At 34.8% G+C, this 21150-nt stretch overlaps 3 protein-coding genes across 4 annotated transcripts; 2 read left to right on the top strand and 1 right to left on the bottom strand.

Annotated features, from left to right (window-relative positions):
- Positions 1–1149: 1149 nt before the first annotated feature.
- Positions 1150–14599, bottom strand: LOC120633197 (pleckstrin homology domain-containing family F member 2). Of its 2 annotated transcripts, XM_039903339.1 has the most exons (9): positions 14497–14599; positions 14246–14310; positions 13245–13446; positions 11532–11657; positions 9241–9347; positions 6441–6612; positions 5120–5220; positions 3905–3980; positions 2307–2382 (listed from the first exon to the last, which is right to left on the bottom strand). In XM_039903339.1, the coding sequence occupies exons 1-8, from the start codon at positions 14510–14512 to the stop codon at positions 3921–3923; spliced, it is 849 nt and encodes a 282-aa protein (XP_039759273.1). In that variant the 5' UTR covers positions 14513–14599; the 3' UTR covers positions 2307–2382; positions 3905–3920. The 2 variants fall into 2 exon arrangements, with proteins under 2 accessions (XP_039759272.1, XP_039759273.1); XM_039903338.1 differs by lacking the exon at positions 3905–3980 and having other exon boundaries at positions 1150–2382; positions 14497–14598.
- Positions 14600–14899: 300 nt separating this feature from the next.
- Positions 14900–16835, top strand: LOC120633499 (ribonuclease kappa-B-like). The gene is made up of 3 exons (XM_039903715.1): positions 14900–15077; positions 15158–15277; positions 16488–16835. The coding sequence occupies exons 1-3, from the start codon at positions 15003–15005 to the stop codon at positions 16587–16589; spliced, it is 297 nt and encodes a 98-aa protein (XP_039759649.1). The 5' UTR covers positions 14900–15002; the 3' UTR covers positions 16590–16835.
- Positions 16836–17797: 962 nt separating this feature from the next.
- Positions 17798–20581, top strand: LOC120633117 (ribonuclease kappa-like). Its single transcript, XM_039903227.1, has 3 exons — positions 17798–17863; positions 18904–19030; positions 20211–20581. The coding sequence occupies exons 1-3, from the start codon at positions 17798–17800 to the stop codon at positions 20360–20362; spliced, it is 345 nt and encodes a 114-aa protein (XP_039759161.1). The 3' UTR covers positions 20363–20581.
- Positions 20582–21150: the final 569 nt, after the last annotated feature.

Raw genomic sequence — 21150 nt, 5'->3', positions numbered from 1 at the left:
TGTGATTTTCTAATTATTCGACCGCTTGTAATTTAACTAAGATTTGTCAACCGACTCGAAAGCGCGCCATCTAGTTAACAAGACTCAGAAACATTACTGTCAGTATATTTTTTTTAGCCCTTGAATGCAGTCTTACCTAGTTGAGGGTAATACAGTGTAAGGTGATAATTCGATTAGAGTTGAATGTCGAGTCGATATGGTATTCGAAGGCCTATATGAAGAGATTAATTACATATTTACCTAAAAGGCAGCCGTAAAAAGTGGCAATTTAATATGCTACTTTTTACTGTTTCTACTAATAACTATGTTCATACTTGAAATATTGCATATGCATAGAAATCTTAATACCACTGGGCATGGTGACAAAATCATAAGTTGTCTTTTTTTTAGATAAATACAACAAACAACACCAAGAATGACGGACACTGTACGCATTTTGACAGTTCAAAATGACGGCGTATAGCAGCCATCTTGAATTTTTTCAAACAATTTATAGAGAGTTTTAGTCGGGATTGTGTAAGGATTTAAACATTACAAACATTTTAAATCTTTTCAGGCATTTAGAAGTTACGTTTGAATAAACTCACATACGTACATGACCCCGGAAAATATGACACCCCTTTTTTTGGGAAGTCGTGTATAAATATGGCCGCCCATTCAAATTTAGCAGGAAATTACACAATATTCAAAATTGGTTTATTAAAATGGCTGGATAAGTTCGTATATTAATGAATAATAATATAGATTAATTATTGTTAACATTTACAGATTACAGTTAGTTTGTATGAATACAATACATATAATAATGTGTATTTATATGTTTATGTGCGTAAGTGAGTACTATTTTTTTTTTTTTTTTTTTTTTTTTTTTTTTTAAAATAAATAAATATACTACGACAATACACACATCGCCATCTAGCCCCAAAGTAAGCGTAGCTTGTGTTATGGGTACTAAGATGCCTGATAAATTTTTTTATGAATAATATACATAAATACTTAGAAAATACATATAAACACCCAGACACTGAAAAACATTCATGCTCATCACACAAACACTTTTCAGTAGTGGGAATCGAACCCACGGCCTTGGGCTCAGAAAGCAGGGTCGCTGCAAACTGCGCCAATCGGCCGTCTAAATATAAATATTGTCTGTTCTCTTATAACTATAGAGAGTGGTACAAATTAATTTAAGATTAAATTGAGTGATGACATTTGTTGAATGGTTTGTTACAAACATTATTAATGAGTTAGAGTTTGTTTGTTTATCCTTAGTTCAAAGTAAAGGATCGAGGTTATATTTTGCATTTACTAAGATAACGAGCCAAAAACTGATATGTGCTACGTATTTTTATTGATAACAAAGATATTCTAACAATGCTTTGACGCATGCAATATTAAAACATATTGTCCATTCCACGAAAACTGACAGTTGATACCGTATCGAATAAACAAACAGACGTACTTTTCTATTTATAGTTAACTGGCGATAGTGTTAGCTCATTGGGCATACAAGAGTCGCACGGTACGCGGCGTGTTCTATGTACTGATTTATGTATATTATACTGTATTAGGGAGGTCACACACGGCAACTTTTAGCAGCGATCCAATCGCAAAAGGATCGCTATAGTTGCGATGAGAATTTTTCGTTTAACTTCGACTACGTTACCATAGATACTGTCGCGATACAAAAGATATGCCACAAGTGTATCTTCAAGTTTGAAGAAGACATTGTGACGAGCGCAAGAAGAACAAGCATCCATACAGTCGTGTACTACAATACATCGAGCCATTAGACAGAGGGATTAAAATATTTTACAGAAATGTTTTAATGTGCTGAATCCTTACAAAAAGATTGTCGCTTCTGTCGCGCGTAACAAATGCGACAATTTATTTTTATTCCACTGCACGTTAGCCCTTACCTTAAGGTAAGTGAAAACTGAGCTTGTAGCGGGCTTACGTTTTAGAGGTTTGGAAGTTATATTAAACCTGTACTCCGAAGCAGTTTCTACGACACATCGTATTCAGACGCTAAATCGTTTGGGGAACCAGCAACGAAACAGTATATACGGCAAAAAGTTGCGGTTGTTACCAAATCGCTGCAAAAAGTCATAGTTAGCGACCTCTTTAATAGATTTAGTAAATGCACTCTCTACTCTTATACATTTATATTTGTATATTTAATGCCCGTACGAAATATAGAACAGGGGCGACATCATAAAATTAATATAACTAAATTGTAAAATTACAATAATTTATGTAAATTACATTATAATTTTATTGGGATGCTTTATGTTTGATTGCTTTCTTTTCTCTTTACTTGTTTTCCTTGGACGAATAGTTATTTGTTTCATCAGTCTTTTCGCCGTCACCGTAAAACTTTGGCTGCGGAAAAAGAAAACTCAATCAGTATTTATATCATTTAAATATTTAGATATATAAAATGATGATTTTCGCAAAAAAAATATAATCAGGAACTACACAGAAATTACGTCATAAATCACGAAAGAAAATGTAGAAGTATTTTCTTTGCGAAGACATTTTAACTTGTAACATACATATTATATTTATCGTAACGTCACATAGCCTACGACATTCCGGACACTGATATGTAGTTTAATTTATTAAAATCTAGGAGCGACAAAAAAGTTCATCACAAAAAACTGAATTTCAAGGTGCACCACAGACAAACGGTTTAATTTATTTTGCATTTTCGGAATCTACACGCCATATCTTTTACTTAATACCAATCTCGGAACATTTCTCACAAATATTATATTTTTTTATGCGTCATATTGGATTTATTATTAAGTTGCATTGCTAAAGATTTTAAACTAACATTTTCGTTGTTAATCAACATTTCTTAAATATAGTTCAACGGATACATACCTACCACGATCATATTTTTGGATTTGGGTAGTCAGATTCTGCCCGTGAGATCCAACTTGACATCTCGTACCTACGCAGTCCCGTCGTGACCACGATCCATGCAACTGGGTCGAAATATCGACAAATCCAAAAATATTATCGTGGTATGTACCCGTTGAACTATATTTAAGAAAATTTGCATAGCCATAAACACTAAGCGCAACGACACCCAAATTATTAAAATCGGCCTAGCAGGGGCTTCACAAAAGTGGGACATACATACTCTTAAACACATTACCTCGCATCTACTAATGAAAACTGTAACCACAAGGAATTGAGATAGTCCTAATAACACATAAAATGGCGTGCTAAGTTAAACTCAAACGGGTAAGTATAAAAACAAACTTCAAATATTAGTAAAAAAACAAATTAGTTAATTCGGCTACTGCACCTATTTTTCTGACTGTCGAAAAATTGATGATATAATTCTTTTTTACAAAACCTTATTGCTACGATTGTCTGATGTTTCTTAAAAACGATCAAATCACAATCGTGTGGTACGTAACATCTAAGTAGCGTTTAAATCAATACAAACAGACTGCATTTAAAATGCAAGTCAACTACAAATTCAGTTAACTTGCATCAAATCTGCTAACTCCTCGACTGGGGAGTCAGTCATTCTTTCCAATTTCTTAGAATCGTGTCATAAGTTGTACCTTAGGATGTATAACATAAATCGTTAATTCAATCACTTTCTCACTATAACAGATAAGGACTTTGGTCTTCGTTTAGAACAAAGAAAAAACACTGTAAACATTTTGATGCAAGTCAACTGCAATGTGCAGTTCGCATTAAGACTGCAGTTGGCTTTTAGTTCCGATGCAATCTCTTTGTATAGACTATTATGGTAAACGATATTTTTGCTGTACATCGGATATGAAAATCATCACAAGTGAAAACTACACACATGGAAAATGAAACCACAGAATCCAAATTAAAAAAAAGCATGATCATATCCATTCCATTTGACTCGACTTACACAATGTCAACATGTACTATACACTCGTGACTTTATTTCTTAATCCGTTGTTCACGGCGTTATAACTTGTAAACCCCTAGAAATAAGCATATGAATGCGTCAATATCATATCTACTTTTTTATAGGGACGGGGAAGGAAAAGGAAGCTGTAATACGAGTGTCCAAGAAACTAAAAACACTCAAAATTCATTTATTAAAAGTAGGCCTAATATAAGCACTTTTGAAGCGTCAAGTCTGTCTGTTTGTAGTGACTCTACCACCGGTTCGAAAGGCAGATTCTACCGAGAAAAAGCCGGCAAGAAACTCAGCACTTGCTCATTTCCAACATCAACAATTTACATTTTACATTTTCACATTCATTTTTCTATCTTGTGAGGAATGAAAGCGGAGCCAGATGCTTCCAAGCAACCTTGTCATTAAGAAATTCATTAATTATAACCTATAATATTTTTTATTTAACCTATAATAGTTCCAGAGACACTCGTATGTCGTATGTGGAGCTTCAAATGGGGACAAACTTAGGTTATATTCCATTTATTAGGAACAGAAAATAAGAACATTTATTACCAATTCCACTTAGAAATAAATTAAAAGAGCCATCAACTAAATATCCACTAAATATTGTCAGTAAAAGTAAGTATATGGACATGATATAAAATGAAGAAAATCTCCAGTACGAGTTAAAAAAAACTTAAGGATAGCATTGTCAGAGGGCAAAAAGGTAGGCCCCTTAAGTATATATAACTCGTATAAGTATTTATAACTCGTACTAGAGATTTTATATCATCTGCATACCCTGTGGATATCCTCTATGCACGCCACTGCGTACATACGTGTAGTTACACTAACTAGAGATGATCTTTGAGTTTTTGACTGGGTACCTAATGTACAGTTGAAAACCTGTTCTGGGAACGCCACGCAATTTTTTTATGGCAATATATTTGACACCGTAAGTAGAAAAAAAAAAAATAGATCTGTTGTTATCCGCTATATGGCGAGGTTTTTCTATTAGCCGCCTTTAAATGGAAAATTTACTTAAATAAAAAATAAAATATAAACGAAAAATAAATTAAAAAGTATATTAAGTTATTGCAGTAGTATACCAAATACAGCATAAAAGACACGTTTAATTAGCTTCAAGTTGCCATTTGTATGGGAACAATTTATTTATTTATTTATGGTTTATGACGCTCATTTGTGTGTTTTTTATCTCACCTCGTCGTGACTCTGGTCGGTTGGAAGGCGGTCATCGTCGTCATCACTGTCGTCGTCTCCCGATGAGTCGCCGCCCGAACCTGCGCCCTCCAATCCTTTAACTGTTAAATAAACATACATGTTTATTGACTAAATATCACTGCAACAGCGAAGCGGTGATTGCGTAGTCAGTAAAGTCAAAGTCAAGTCTTTATTCAAGTAGGCCCATAGGTGGCACTTTTGATGCGTACATAAGAGTTACACGGTAGTGAGATGATGACGATAACCACATTTGTAAAATTAAAACTAAAGCTACGAGGGTTCCAAACGCGTCCTGGTAAAAGAAGAAGCCCACAAGAAACTTAGCCGGGTGTTTTTTTTTTGTTGTCACCATCTCACAATGTCATTTAAAATTATTAGAAAAGCAACCTGGTTAGACCAATAATTCACACTCAAGCTTTCTTATCGATTAGCTAGTTAGTCCTTTAGAACCCCAGAACTCACCTATCTTTTCTAAATGATGAGTGTTTTAGGAGGCAGTAAAAAAACACTTGATTTAACAGTAAAGGAAAAAAAACCTGTATGGCTGAGAGTTCTTCATAATATTCTCAAGGACGGAAACCTACATTCTCAAAGGCGTCACATTATTAAGAACACACATAACCCATTCAGCATATATTGCATGCAGTGTATTGTGTCCAAAAACAGAGAACACGCCCGGCGCGCATATATCAAAGGAAGCTCGCAATCGTTTCCCATTTTCTCAATTTTATGCTTAACGTTTAGAACATTAGAGGTAAAACAATAACTGTCAACTGCTGAAAGGAATGACTAACCGCCTGTTAGCATGTGGAGTGGTTTTTGATGCTTCAATATTAGTCGGGTGCACGGTTTCTAATTCTGTGACACACGTACCTATACTATACTGTACATACATATATGAAATGTATATGGTTACTGGTAGTTTATTGGTAATATGGTTTTGTCTGGTGGGAGGTTTTGGCCTCCAGGGTAGTTTCTGCGTGTTTAAGTATTACTTGAATGGCCCCTCTCCTGTGGTTAGGTAAAAACCATGATAAAGCGGACAGATGATAAATAATGGAGAAAATCTCCAGTACAAGTAATAAAGGGTATGCTTTTCATAACTCGTACAATGCCTACCTTAAGTTTTTTATGACTGATACCGGAGATTATAGTATCCATTATTTATAATCAGTTATATCTGATGGCTTAAACATGCAATCCGAGGCAAGGAGGTAGAAACCCCAACGCCAAATTTTGTTAACATACAATGGGAAAACAATAATTCTCGCACAGTTTTCCCTGCATTTAGGATACTCACTAGGCACGGCAGCTGACGCGGGCTGTATCTGCGCGGGGCGTGCTCGGTCCCGCGTTAGCTCATCGTAGCACTGCAGACACACGCGCAGTGGCTTGTCGCTCTGGCCGCGCAACACGAACCGCTTGGACGAGCAAGGCCCGCACACAACCGAGCCGCATTTACGACAATGATGCTGAAAAGTTTTAATTACCATCATTTTAGGTCGCAAGTGTCTTTTATGAAAGTTCAGTACGTCTCGTATACCTATAGGTCGCAAGTGTCTTTTATGCAAGTTGAGTACGACTTCTATAAAGGTCGCAAGTGGTTTTTATGCAAGTTTAGTACGTCTCGTATACAGGTCACAAGTGTCTTTTATGAAAGTTCAGTACGTCTCGTATACCTACAGGACGCAAATGTCTTTTATGCAAGTTTAGTACGTCACATATGAAGGTCGCAAGTGTCTTTTATGCAAGTTTAGCATGTCTCGTATAAATGACTCAGGTGTATTTTATGCAAGTTTAGTATGCACGAACATGCTTATCTTTGACGTATAAGCATGTCTCATTTATGCAAGTTTGGTACGTCTCGTATACGTCGTTTATGCTAGTTTAGTACGTCTCGTATACAGGTAGTAAGTGTCTTTTATGCAAGTTTAGTACGTCTCGTATACAGGTCGCAAGTGTCTTTTATGAAAGTTCAGTACGTCTCGTATACCTACAGGTCGCAAATGTCTTTTATGCAAGTTTAGTACGTCACATATGAAGGTCGCAAGTGTCTTTTATGCAAGTTTAGTACGTCACATATGAAGGTCGCAAGTGTCTTTTATGCAAGTTTAGCATGTCTCGTATAAAAGTCTCAGGTGTATTTTATCCAAGTTTAGTATGCACGAACATCCGTATCTTTGACGCATAAGCAAGTCTCATTTATGCAAGTTTGGTACGTCTCGTATACGTCGTTTATGCAAGTTTGGTACGTCTCGTATACGTCGTTTATGCTAGTTTAGTACGTCTCGTATACAGGTAGTAAGTGTCTTTTATGCAAGTTTAGTACGTCTCGTATACAGGTCGCAAGTGTCTTTTATGAAAGTTCAGTACGTCTCGTATATAGGGTTCATTCCCGGGAATTCTCGGCTCGAGAATTCCCGGGAAATCGTTGGGCTTTGTTCCCGGGAAATCAAGCTCGAGAAAAGTCGAGAACTCGAGAAATCATGTTTCGTTATAGATATTAACGTTTTCTTTCATGTTGATTTTTTGTTTAGTTTAATAGAAGCTATTTTTGTTTATAAGTTCTAAATAACCAGCCAAAAATGGTGCTGTGATTGTAATTTAATTATAAGTTAAGATATTAACGTTTTATTTCATGTTGATTTTCTGTTTAGTTTAATAGAAGCTAATTTTGTTCATAAGTTCTAAATAACCAGCCAAAAATGGTGCTGTCATTATAATTATAAGTTTAAATAATATTATTTCTGTATTTTTTTTGAAAAGTTAATTAGCTTATTAAGATTAATATTTTTGAATATAATCAATGAAAGTTTTATGATTAATTTGATACTTTTATTTGAGAGAAAAACCACTGAATTGTTGACGTTATTGGAACCAAATAATATGAGAAAACGTACGTGAATGAAAATTTCTCGACAACCCGAGAAGACTCGAGAAATTAGCCTCGAGAATTCTCGAGACCCGAGAAATTGAAAAGCTCGAGAAATCATGAACCCTACTCGTATACCTACAGGTCGCAAATGTCTTTTATGCAAGTTTAGTACGTCACATATGAAGGTCGCAAGTGTCTATTATGCAAGTTTAGTACGTCACATATGAAGGTCGCAAGTGTCTTTTATGCAAGTTTAGCATGTCTCGTATAAAAGTCTCAGGTGTATTTTATCCAAGTTGCACGAACATGCGTATCTTTGACGCATTAGCAAGTCTCATTTATGCAAGTTTGGTACGTCTCGTATACGTCGTTTATGCTAGTTTAGTACGTCTCGTATACTGGTGGCAAGTGTCATTATGCAAGTTTAGCATGTCTCGTATAAAATTCTCAGGTGTATTTTATGCAAGTTTAGTATGCACGAACATGCGTGTCTTTGACGTATAAGCAAGTCTCATTTATGCAAGTTTGGTACGTCTCGTATACGTCGTTTATGCTAGTTTAGTACGTGTCGTATACAGGTGTCAAGTGTCGTTTATGCAAGTTTAGAACTTCACATATGAAGGTCGCAAGTGTCTTTTATGCAAGTTTAGCATGTCTCGTATTAAATTCTCAGGTGTATTTTATGCAAGTTTAGTATGCACGAAAATGCGAGTCTTTGACGTATAAGCAAGTCTCATTTATGCAAGTTTGGTACGTCTCGTATACGTCGTTTATGCTAGTTTAGTACGTCTCGTATACAGGTGGCAAGTGTCTTTTATGCAAGTTTCGTATGCCTCGTATACAGGTCGCAAGTATCTTTTATGCTAGTTTCGTACGTCTCGTATACAGGTCGCAAGTGTATTTTATGCAAGTTTCGTACGTCTCATATACAGGTCGCAAGTGTCTTTTATGCAAGTTTCGTAAGTCTTGTTTACAGTTTTTACGAAAACTGGTAGCTTTGTATACTATCCAGTACCAATCTGTCTGACTTGCGCTTAGCCGAATAATTCGATTAAAAAGATATATCGAGTACGAGTAATTAAAAAAATGGCAAGTATTCTGAGTATCCAGTAATAAACGAGTTTTCGGTCAATCACTACCAATTATCATCAATTACTTTTATATAAAAATTGTTTAATTAAAAAAATAAAGAAACAGAACATCTACGGAAATATGTTATACTCACTCTTCTGTTGAGGACGGTAAACTGTGTCTTTTTGCAGTGCATGCAAATGGCTGCTTCATTGTCGGGCACCCATACCGCGGCATGCTGTGATGGCGGCTGCTTGCCACCTGGATCAATTTATAGGAAGTAATTAAAATAATTATTCAATTCAATTATTTTATTTGCATAAAACATTGTAGGTATACATGTTTAGTCATAATATATGACATGCAAATCTTAATTTAAACAAATTCATTTATATAATAACTGGAAAAACATCAAAATAAACAAAATCAAAATAATCAAAAAATGTCGGCTGAATATGATAAAAATGTCAAAGCAAGATAAAGGGTAAGCGTAGGCCTGGCCAAAGAAGAATTTCCTGGCAGACGAAGTCTTCGCCAATGGTTTGACACGAGTTCAAAGTCACTGTTTAGAGCACCTGTTACTAAATTTTTATAATTTATATTAGTGGATTAACAATTTTCAGGCTGCTATTGCCAGAGAGTCGCAGGTTTAAATCCTGTCGGTTCCAAAAAAAAATTAAATGCATTTTTAATTTATAAAATTGATAATTCCTCCAAGCGTATGTAAAAACACTAATAAAAATTATATATAAAAAAAAACAAAGTGTCATCTCTTGTTTCAAACGTGTCTCATTGTAATATGGACCTTTGAAAAAGTAGATCGAAACTGCAACGTTTCCTACTAGATGACGCTACAGTCGCTATAAGACTGATGTAAAAGCCGTATACTAATTTCGGCATCGACGGTAGGTGAGCCGTAGTTAATTGGGAAAGCGCTTAGGCCCAATTGCCAGAGAGTCGCAGGTTCAAATCCTGTCGGTTCCGAATTTTCTTTATATGCATTTTAAATTAAAATTAAAAAAAAAAAAAAATATAAAACCTGTTAATAAAGTTAGCCCTAATGGTTACCAACCTGATAGGAGACGGCACTAGAACAACAACAAGAATCAAAAGAAACAAAGAAGAAGAATCATCTTTCATAATCACTTCAACACATCAGTCTTTTGTTGGAAAGTTACAATATAAATGCTGATTATAATATAATACAACTTATTATACAATGTGTAAACGAAAACCGAAATATTACTTCACATTGTTTGGAGTACATTATTTACTGTATCTGAGACTCATCTGTGAAACCGAAACGCTAATAGTTCTTGAGTCAAGGTGCTGACATAGTTTTACTAAAAGAAATCAGATGCACTCCTAACATCACAAGCCAAATTAAAATCGAGTGACTCCTTACACTTTTGTAAGTATTATGCGCGTGTCGGTCTTTTATCTTCAATGGGGTTGCAAGAATTTTTTGAATTAGTTTGTATGGAAAACAAATATGCTTCTTTAGAGTTAATATTTCTACAGCCTGATTTCATATGAAATACTAGTTGTACCCTGCCACGCTTCGCTGTGGCACATTGTGATTGATTGGTTGAGAAAAATAGATAAAAACAATCCTTGATGCGTATTATATAATTGGAAATTATATATACTATTAAAGCATTTTGTGGCAAAGCTTGTCCAGGAAAGTCCCTACTACCCCCATGCCTATTTAAGCTGCTAAGCTGGGTTCCAGTCCGAAGGGTGTCATTTCATAGGATGTGTTCCTTGCATGGCATTCAAAGTGTTCCTCTGTTTATGTAACAATTTATGGTTTTTCACTAACCATTAGGTTACTACAGCTTGGTCCATCATTTATTACTATAAAATAACCTTTAGGAAGCTATCAACAGTTATTATTATATAAATAATTTTAACGCCCCCACAAACTCCTCTAGGGTAAAATTTTTCGAAATCTGATAGTAAGTGACCTTAATTTAACACACATGAAACTTATTAAATTTTAAGAATTTTAGTATAAAATTTTCATTTTTTTTCATTAGCACCCCCGTAACCGATTTTGTGATTTAAACTTCATTCAATACATTATTGTTTGCTCGTAACATAACCCAAAACATTCCGTCCAAATTTCATGTCTAAAAGAGTTAAAATTCAAAATTTAGTTTTTTACGATTTTTTCTAATCACTAACGCCCCCGCTACACACTTCGGAGATTTAACACTTATAAAAAAGTTAGCATCCAGATCCATCCAGATAGATCCATTAAGTCAATGTATCCTCTGCATGGATGCAAAATTTCAATTCAAGCGGATGTATAGTTTAATAGTTTTAATGGAACAACCGTAAAAAACTCTATAGACTTATATATTAGTATAGATATAGATACTTATACACCCTTCAACAGTATAAAGTATTTCGGTTACACGTTGTACATTATATGACACTTACTTTTTCTTAGCAAATCTTCTATGCATTTCTCTATATGTGCCATCCATTCCTCCTTCTCTGTAGCTGTTGCTGCGTACACAGCAAATGATTTAGATGCAGTGCGGATCAACCACCCATTACGATATTCTAAAATGCGTAAAAAATAGTTCAATTAATAATATTCACTGCAAATGACATGTAAATTATATAAACTTAAATTATGATGCAAATAAATTAGTTAATATGCAATTCAAATATTATAAATTAAAGTAATATTTAACTCAAGAAAATCTAACAATCAAATTAAATGGAATCAGTCGCGAGATTTTACACAATTAAAAATAAAAAGGATGGCTCCATCTATCTTAAAATAATATAGTTAATACAAATGATGTATTGGTTTCATAATTCTATTACGATTAGATAATAGATAGCAGAAGTTATATGAGGTATTTTTATAGGATTATAATGTTGTTGTAATGAATCATTGCAGTGATGAGTCATAAATTATTATAATTTATTCTGAAATTATGGTGCTGATAAAATGTCATATTGCTAGATGACTCAGCTTTGCACTTAATAATGCTAAAATTAAATTTGCATATATATATCATGCATTCCTTTATGATTTCAAACAAAGTTATAACTTTCTTAGTTTCCTTTCAGTCAAGGGATTTGATATCAATTAAGAGCCAAAATCATCAAAAATGAAACACATTGACATGGTTCTTTTTTTGTATGCAAATAGTTCATGCAATATATAAAATGGGACCAGGAGTCTTCAAGAGAATTTAAAGAAGTTAAAATAAAGATGGTGCATCATCATCATCATCACATCAACCTCCGCACGCCCTCTAACTTTTTTAAGTTATGTGCTTTTTTCCACTCAACCGTGACGCCCCCCCAAAATTGAAGTTGAGCTCCTACCCGATGAGCTATCATCGCTTTCATGATCTTTGCTACATAAAATTAGTAATTCATTCAAGTTAATTAACTGATGAAATCTTTGATATGTTTCTCAATAACTTCTCGAGAACTTTTAGAGAGAGTTACATGTGAATGATAAAAAAACTTGAGTGTGAATTGGTCTAGCTTCATAGCTAAATTAATTTGACTATGAGATGGTTATAACAACAACAGCCCCGCTAAGCTTGTTGTGGGCTTTTCTTTGGAATCCTCCTAGCTTTAGTTTTAAGTTAACAAATGGAGTTATCCCCATCCCCTCACAAGACTGGTAAAATATATCTAGAAATTCTTCATAGGTGCCCTTAATTTTTTTTTTTTGTCATTTTGTGCATTCTTGACAAGTGCATAATATGCTGGTACCTAAAAACAATTTAGATAACTTTTTCCACTTATTTTTATTTATTTACATACTTCTTCTTTAAAATTGTAACAAATTCATTACAACTTGTTAGAAACAAAGAGTTTTCTACAGTGGATTTTCTGAATTTTTTTTAGAGCAATGATCTCATTGTCTAGAAGTAGACCTACATAATATAACAATCATTTTCTTGTCCCATTTGACAGTAGACATAATTGATGTGTTGCATACTCTATTCCAGGCTTCAACTAGATGTTCCTTGAAATGAACATTAAGCAGTTGGCCACACTTATTACATCAATTAATCTCGCAAGTTCGACAAAAACAGCATTCAGGTTCAAGATCTTAATACCTCAAAATAAGAGGACCAACTCAAATTAACTCAAGAATAAAAAAAATTAAATACATACGTCCTTCATCCTTTAATGATTCCAATTTGACTTCTTCAAGTGGAATGACATGTTGTTTGTTATACTTCTTCTTGTTAATAACAATGTTGCCATAGACAAGGATGTCATTGAAGAGAAAGAATTGACGAGCTTTGGGCTTCTTCCGGCACATTTTTGTAAGGACACCTTCCCCAACCAGAACCCTGCCTTGTTCTGCCAGGGGCTAAAACACAAAGGTGATTGTTTATAGATAACATTTATGTAAATTTTTAAGTTTTAGACAATATATCACAAATTCTCAGTAAAATATATTTATTTTACTTTAAATGTGCTTACATATCTTCTTTTGAATCATTATATATAAAGTGCAGTTCACTTAGAAGTAGCCAAGAGCAATTTGGGAACACATTATTTCATACAATTCAAAGTCAATTCCCATATTTTACCACATAGTCTATTGTAATATCCATTGCATATTAAACAATAATAAGCTGATTTGCAATGACACCAGTGTCATTGGAATCAGAGTTATTCAACAAAAAAGTTTATAAAAGATATGTTAATTTGGAATAGTCAACAACAAATAAAGCTGTGATACTACAATATTATCGCCAGATCAAATATTTTTAAGTATTAACTTTGACCAAATATTATTAAGTATTAACCTCTGATTTTAAGTCTTTAATCTTGTGCCTGGTAGTGAAAAATAACTTTTAAAATATTGCTTCAGCCTTATTTAAGTGCCACTACAGAGCATTGGCCCCCTTGTTTATAAGTAGTTGCAAGTTCATTGCAGTTCTAACCAATTCATTGTTGACATACCTACCATACTTATCAATCAACTGTTACTTTTGTAAACTTTATTAAACATATTACGCTGATAAAAATGTGATATCATTGGCCAAACCCACCAATCGTGCCTACTGAGAATTTATCTCTGTTTGTCGCATGATAAAAGTATACTAAAGTTCGAAAGTTCCACGATACTTCTTAACAATTTAATTCATAAAAATCACACACACCTGACCTGAACTGCCGAAGCAGTTTTCCACCATAGCAATCCTACGTGCATTTGCTTCACTATTCACTGCAAAAAAGGATAACAATCAGGTAAACTGCGGCACAGCATCAAAGTTTGACGTCAAAGGAAAGTGAGCGAGCAAACAATGACACCGATTATCAGGTTAATTATTCACAACTTTACACCATACGTGCCATAATCTAGCGACCAAACGGTCCGGATCAAGTGGCACGATCAGTACAAATATCCTACCTAAACGGTCCACCATTATCACAAATTTTATTCAGATTCCGTTCAGTTTACACAGCTCAGACACGAACGATTAGAAAAATCAAAATGTGTCATTCATAAATTTGGTAATGTTGCCATTTTATTGCATCAACCCGTCATTGCATCCAGTGGTCTATCATTGGTAAACTGACAGTTGTCAATGGAAAAAAGCATTCATGAATTTGTTTTATTTATGATTAATTAGTGCATGTTAACTATATTAATCTAAGAATGTGAACTGAAGCAACAAACTTACCTTTAAATGTTGTGTTAATTTTGTCAAGTACAGTAAAAATATACAAAACATTGAAGTTGAACAGAACTTTATGGAAATGCAGTTAAGTGTACAAGTCTATCTTTTTATTCTATACCATAGACACAGATGATCATGTGAGTCTCCATATTTTTATGGGTTTTGACATTTACCCACAGGCAGTGGTCGATATTTATTAATTTCCCTTTTTATAAATTGTGGAAAAACCGTCGAAATGTCTTGCAAATTCTGTGGCCCTAAGCTTTCGCTAGTCGGAGTCGTCCTTAGTGTGTGGGGAATTATACAACTGGTAAGTTTTTGATGGTCATATGATTTCACGAATACGTTGTGAATATCGAATAAAATATAATAGTACTCTTATCATTTCAGACTTTAATGGGCGTCTTTTACGCTATTAAATCAGTAGCTCTCCTTGAAGACCTCCCACTTGGTGGCTCTCATAAGGACATCAGTGAATTTATAGGAGAAGTTGAAACTGGATACACACAGGCAAGTATATTAGACTCTTGAGCTTTATGGACAGTCAAATGTCCTATTATTAGTCTACTTACTTGTAGTCCCGTCCTCTCCATATTTATGTACCATTGTTGGGGATAGGCAAGAGACTAGAGATGTCAAATCTCTAGTCTCTTGCCTATCCCCAATTATTGGTTGGTTTAAAAAAAAAACTGATCATCACTCATCAATATTATTATTTATTTTCATTGGAAATCCATTCAATTCAAAATGGGGTAGTCTTCTCTTCTCTCTAAATCCTTTATCACTATGCTTATACAAAAAAACAAGGTGATCCATTGCTCCTTTGATGTGTAAAAAAAAAAGGCTACCCAACATATATTCTTAATGAATATTATATACAATAATTTTTATTTGTAATTTCAGTGTAAATGATAATTTTATGAGGCACATATCCTTAATTTCTGACTGAACAGGCTTGCAGCCTATATCTCTTCTGATTATTATGGGCCATGCGCCTTGACCCTTTCAGCCATTCAAAGCATGATATTGATTCTTGTAGGTTCTGCAATTTACGAGATGTACCTATTTCAAGATATTAATATTTTTTAATTGTGATTTCATTTCTAGTCTATAAAAACAATACTCATAGCTGTTGCTGAGTAAATTCTATTTGATCAATCATGACCTTCCAATGATTGATGCTAATGATGTTGTTAATTTTCTACCAATACTGTGTTGGTTAATTTTCATTAGCATTATTAGTAGAAATAAAAATCTGGTCTATTTTACAATAGCTTATAGTAGCAACTAAACCATTGCTGTTGTCCCTGTGGGAAAATTTTCATCTTCTAGGACAATATGTTACCTGTTTCAATTGCCATTAAGGTACCAAACATTGAAAAATAAAGCGTGTAAAAAAACTTGCTCATTTATTTATACTCTATGCAATATTAAAAATATGAAAGTTTGTATGGATGGATGTTTGTTACTTAAATAAGCAGAACCAATCTGAATGTAATTTTGCAGAGATAGTTTTCTGAAATAGTACAAAGGCTACTTTTTATTCCAGAAAATTGTACGGTTCCAGCAGGATAGTTTTGTTTTTGTTTTTTTGTTGCAAAGTGGGAGCTTTGGGGTCAGGATTATGTAGAATTTTGGAATTGAAACAATGTCTGCTTTTAAAAGTTTTGAAAGAAAAATTTGGCACAGATAATATTAACAATCAATTTTTCCATTACAGAATTCGCACAACTGCTGGATTGCTGCCTTACTGTATGTGATCACATTGGTTATCAGTGGCCACCAGTTTTGGTTGAATAATCGCTCTTCAGTTAGCATGTAAAAACAAAGGTACATGCTGCTGTTTACCTCCATTCCATTATTTAGCTTGACCACAAAAGTAAAGTATCACTCTTTAAAACTGATAAAAACCATTGGAATGTCAAGGTTTGTCAGCTTTAGCTGACACTTCCTTAAGGTCTTTTACCATGACCAGATTGAATATACTACCATGTGTGTGTAGTTTGTTTTTTCTTAAATATTTACGAACAATAAAACTCATTGATTTGTTTGTCGTAATAATATAACTGCTAAAAAAACCTCTATTTGTTGGTAAAATTGTCTAGTTTAGTCAGTCTCTATTACTATCTTTGAAGATACATTACTTTTCCGGACAAGAATTATTAAATATAGTGTGTGTACTAGAAATATTACAGCACCATATTGTTATAAGCTGTTTGAAATACTGTATTTAAATAATCTAGACTTTTAAACCCCCCCTTACCTGTATTATGCTATGTAATATCTTACTTACTTTTCAAGGATAAGTACATTGAACATTCATTGACAAATGTAAAATTCAATTATCAATTTTTTGTTTGGCTTACAGTGTGCCGTCTATTATTATTATAATAATATTATACTCTTATTACTTACACTTATACTTTTAGTGTAATCTTGTCAAGCACATAAAAAATATCACTAAAATATGTGAAAGTATTATTGTTATTAATGTTGGCTATCAATTGTACATAAAATAAATAACTTATTGTAATAGTAGGTACAATGTAAAATGGTTCTATAGTTTTCTTGAATTAAATATTAATGTTATACTTTTTTATTTTATTTATGCCCGTGTATAAAATGTGTGACCATTCAGGTTACTGGAAATCCTACCAAGTTTTGAGCATCAAAAGTCTCAAATTGATCAGCCTGGAAAATGTTTTCATAATATAAAACTAGGAGCAAAGTAGTGGGTTTAAAGTTTAATAAGATCCTTCATTCATTAATACTCTTTTAATAACGATTTATGTTTGCTTGTAAAGCCAAAGAGGATATAAACACTTGGCCTTCACAATTTAAGGTCAGGCACTCACGTGATTAGAGCTAACAGCACATTGAAAGAAAATTATAATGTATATGTCAGAAATTATTATTGTATGACGTTATATTGGTTTTATCAGCGGGTTTTATGTTTTAATTTTTAAGATCCACTTTCAGGCGCTTCTCAAAGGTTTCATATATCGGATTAACAACTGAAAAACCTACGATATGGGTCTACTATTCGGTTGCGGTTTATGCTGCATGCTGTTAAGCATATGGGCAATTCTACAGCTGGTATTACTTAAGTATTTATTTCACCTAGTAGTGTAACTCTTTTGAGACCTTGCGATAAAGGAAAACTAGTCTCAGTTTTTGAGTATACATCATTTTCATTATCAGACAAATATCGGGCGTGGAACTAGGAAATTATACTCCAATGCGTGGGCCGGGCATGAATAATTATATGTTTGGTAAAATTGCTGGCACAGAAGATATCTTAATCTGTGATAGCTGGGACCAAAAATCCTTTCCAAAGTTGGAGGCTTAGTAGGTACAGCATATTTTGAAATCTGGGCTTAGGGTTGTTAACTATTTCTCGACAAAAACCTTAGTACGAGATCTAGGAATTAAATCAAAGACCGATCCGATGAATCAAAGATGATGTGCTCGAATAGCGAGGAGATTGAACCTTTCGTGTCGATGTATTCGACTTTTAAACATGTTTATACAATTACCGTGGGGAAATACCTCGTCGTCAAAAAAGGGGGAAGGAAGATAACATATCTATAACTTTATTTAATGTACGGTACCTAACCGGATAATACGTAATATGTTGCGTTCATTTGAGGAAACATTTCCAAAAAACTCACTAAATATAACGCTCCTGGTCAGTGGTACGCTCGTGGTCAGCCATGCTGAGCATCAAATCAGAAATTATGAGGTAAAACAAGTTTGACCAATAAGGTAAAAATGGACAGGTTGGAACATCTGTGTTCAGTGTCCAGCACTTGTTCAACATCAATACGATGTTGAACAGGTGCTGGAAGTACGATCTTCACCGAGAAGTGCAACGCTGGTAGACTATCCACTAGATGGGAAACGACATAGAGCGATTCGCAGGCTGGCATTGTACGCACACGAAACCGGAAAAAAAAGCGTAGCTCCACACCAAACTGTTGATCTGTTTGGTGTGGAGTATACGGATTGAAGTAATTATAAATTACACCATACAGATTCTCCTGCTGTTCGCGGAGTATAGAAAACTAAGCTTAATTTTCATAATGAATTTTGGTTTGGTAACGTTTTACCGTTTTATCTATTTAAAATGATTGCAGAGTGTGATGGGAATTTTCTTTAAAATGGAAGTCCTTGCTTTTATAGAAGAGGCCGAACCAGACCATCACGAGTATGAAGATTATGATGACTTCATGAAACAAACTAAGGAAAATTACCATAAAGTTTGTAAATCATAAATCATATTAGTATCTACACCTATGTACCTACTACTAACTATTATCTACCGTGGAGAATCAAAGCTCTAACCTAGACTTAGAGCTTTAACCCTCCACGCTCTTTCAGCGTGAATTGAAGGGCTTTAGGTTACGATTTATTACAATTATTTTGTTTGTGCTTAGGTATTACCATTACTTTTCCCCTTAAACTAAGCGGAAAGCTTCTGCTAGGAGTAATTCATATGGTAATTTTGTTATATTCGCCTTTAACCTTGGGAAAAGTAATATTTTGAAAAACTCAAAGGTGTTCCGATGCATAATCGAAATCGATGCATAATTTTGTATGGTGATTTTCTTTTTGGATCAGGTACTTTCAATAGGTGGCATTCGGAGTACTTTTTTTTGTGGAAATAATGACGGTCTCGGAAGATGGCCCACTTTCGGAAGGTGCACCTGAGGGGTTGCTACGGCGTCACCGGGGAAGTGGGGCAAGCGCGAAAGCTCGCCATGAGAAGAACCCCAGGGCTCGACGACATCGGGGGAGAGTGGGAGACGTCGAACCGAGGGTTCCTCCTGCGAGGGCTCGGACCTCGGCTCGGTTCGACGTTAACCTGACTGTTGGTGGACTTTTGGACTAATCATTGTTTAGTCCGAACGCCCCCGTGACCGTAGTAAGGATCCACGTCCGGATGACGTCAGGAATCGAGGGTCCATCAACTTGAGGCGTAGGTGTTACGCCTCATGTGCCTGTAAACTCCAGCAACCAAGCCCTTCAGACCGGAACACAGCATTGCAACAATGATGTTTAGCGGCAGATATAAGCATGGCAATCGTTCTTCCCCGGACGAGTTCTTACAAAAATCTCTGCTACTACAAGAGTGGTAATGATCTACCGTCATTATGTACCTATGCTCCTTAGGTACCTGAAATATATGTCGGTGTAATAATCGCATGCCAATGAATAAATGTAGGAGATACTAGGATGACCGGCAGGGTTATTACGTATCTCGCGACAGGTTTGCGACAGACGTAAATCTTGCAATCACTGCTGTCAAGCGTCACTTTTCCATACAATTAATAAACAAAAGTGACGTTTGACAGCAGTGATTGCAAGATTTACGCCTGTCGCGAGATACGTAATCACCCTGCGGGTCATCTTGCTTGTTTAATACATGTTATTTTACAGATAGCCATTAACTGCTGGATTGCAGCTGTTATATACGCGATAACGCTGGGTTTATCGTATTTGTGCATCAAACGTGCAAGGGAGAAGGACGTGGCTGCGGCAGAGAAATTGACAGACGATGAAGCATTTTGTAGAGGGAAGCCTAAGAAGTCTTAGATCCTTTTTATAATAATTAGATACCTATACGTGGCAGCAAACGTGACGAAACTTAACTTATGAATTTCTTAATAGCTGGAGCTCGATTGTCTAAGAATGAAACGCGACAGAGCCTGTCATAATATTGTACGTAGGTGCCTATAAGTACAACTAAGAAAAGCCCTTCGGTATCAAGAGTACTATAATCAAAATCGATTTACCTACATTAAATAGAGCAGCATCGCCGAAACTGGGCCCTAAGGTCCTCTATGTCCGCTGTTGCCATACAATTGTGTCTCAGTGGTACATCTTAGTAGGTAACTTGTGGTATATTTAGGCGCGGCGTCGTGGCACGAATGATAAAGCGCAGAGCGGCATAGTGCTAAGCGACGTAGTGACAAGCGGCGTAGTGGGAAAATTCTTAATTTGTTAACAATAAGCAGTGTATGCTTTTTTCTTAATTAATTAATAATTAGTATTTCAGTAACTGCTCGAAAAGTACCAAAACAAAACTTGAATAGTTGCACAGGTTTGCCTATTGTGGGCCACATCCAGTGATAAACTGTTTTCATTTATCGTTTTTTAATTTAAAGTACTTTTTGACATTGATTTAACAATGATATTAAAACTAAATGAATAAACGTAATAAGCCTAGATTTTCTTTACACCTTAATAAGTTTCTCTAACAATTTCTTGTCTCCTTGCCTTTGTATTGTCAGTAGTTTTTATTATTAAAAAGTTTTGTTTTCGAAGCCATTTACTCATTGACAGCCTTGTGTCCCAGATGTGGGGCAGGGCAGGAGAATAGA

Source organism: Pararge aegeria, chromosome 21 (genome assembly GCF_905163445.1).
Source record: "Pararge aegeria chromosome 21, ilParAegt1.1, whole genome shotgun sequence".
Classification (NCBI taxonomy): Eukaryota; Metazoa; Arthropoda; class Insecta; order Lepidoptera; family Nymphalidae; genus Pararge; species Pararge aegeria.
This window is presented reverse-complemented; position numbering and strand designations above follow the sequence as displayed.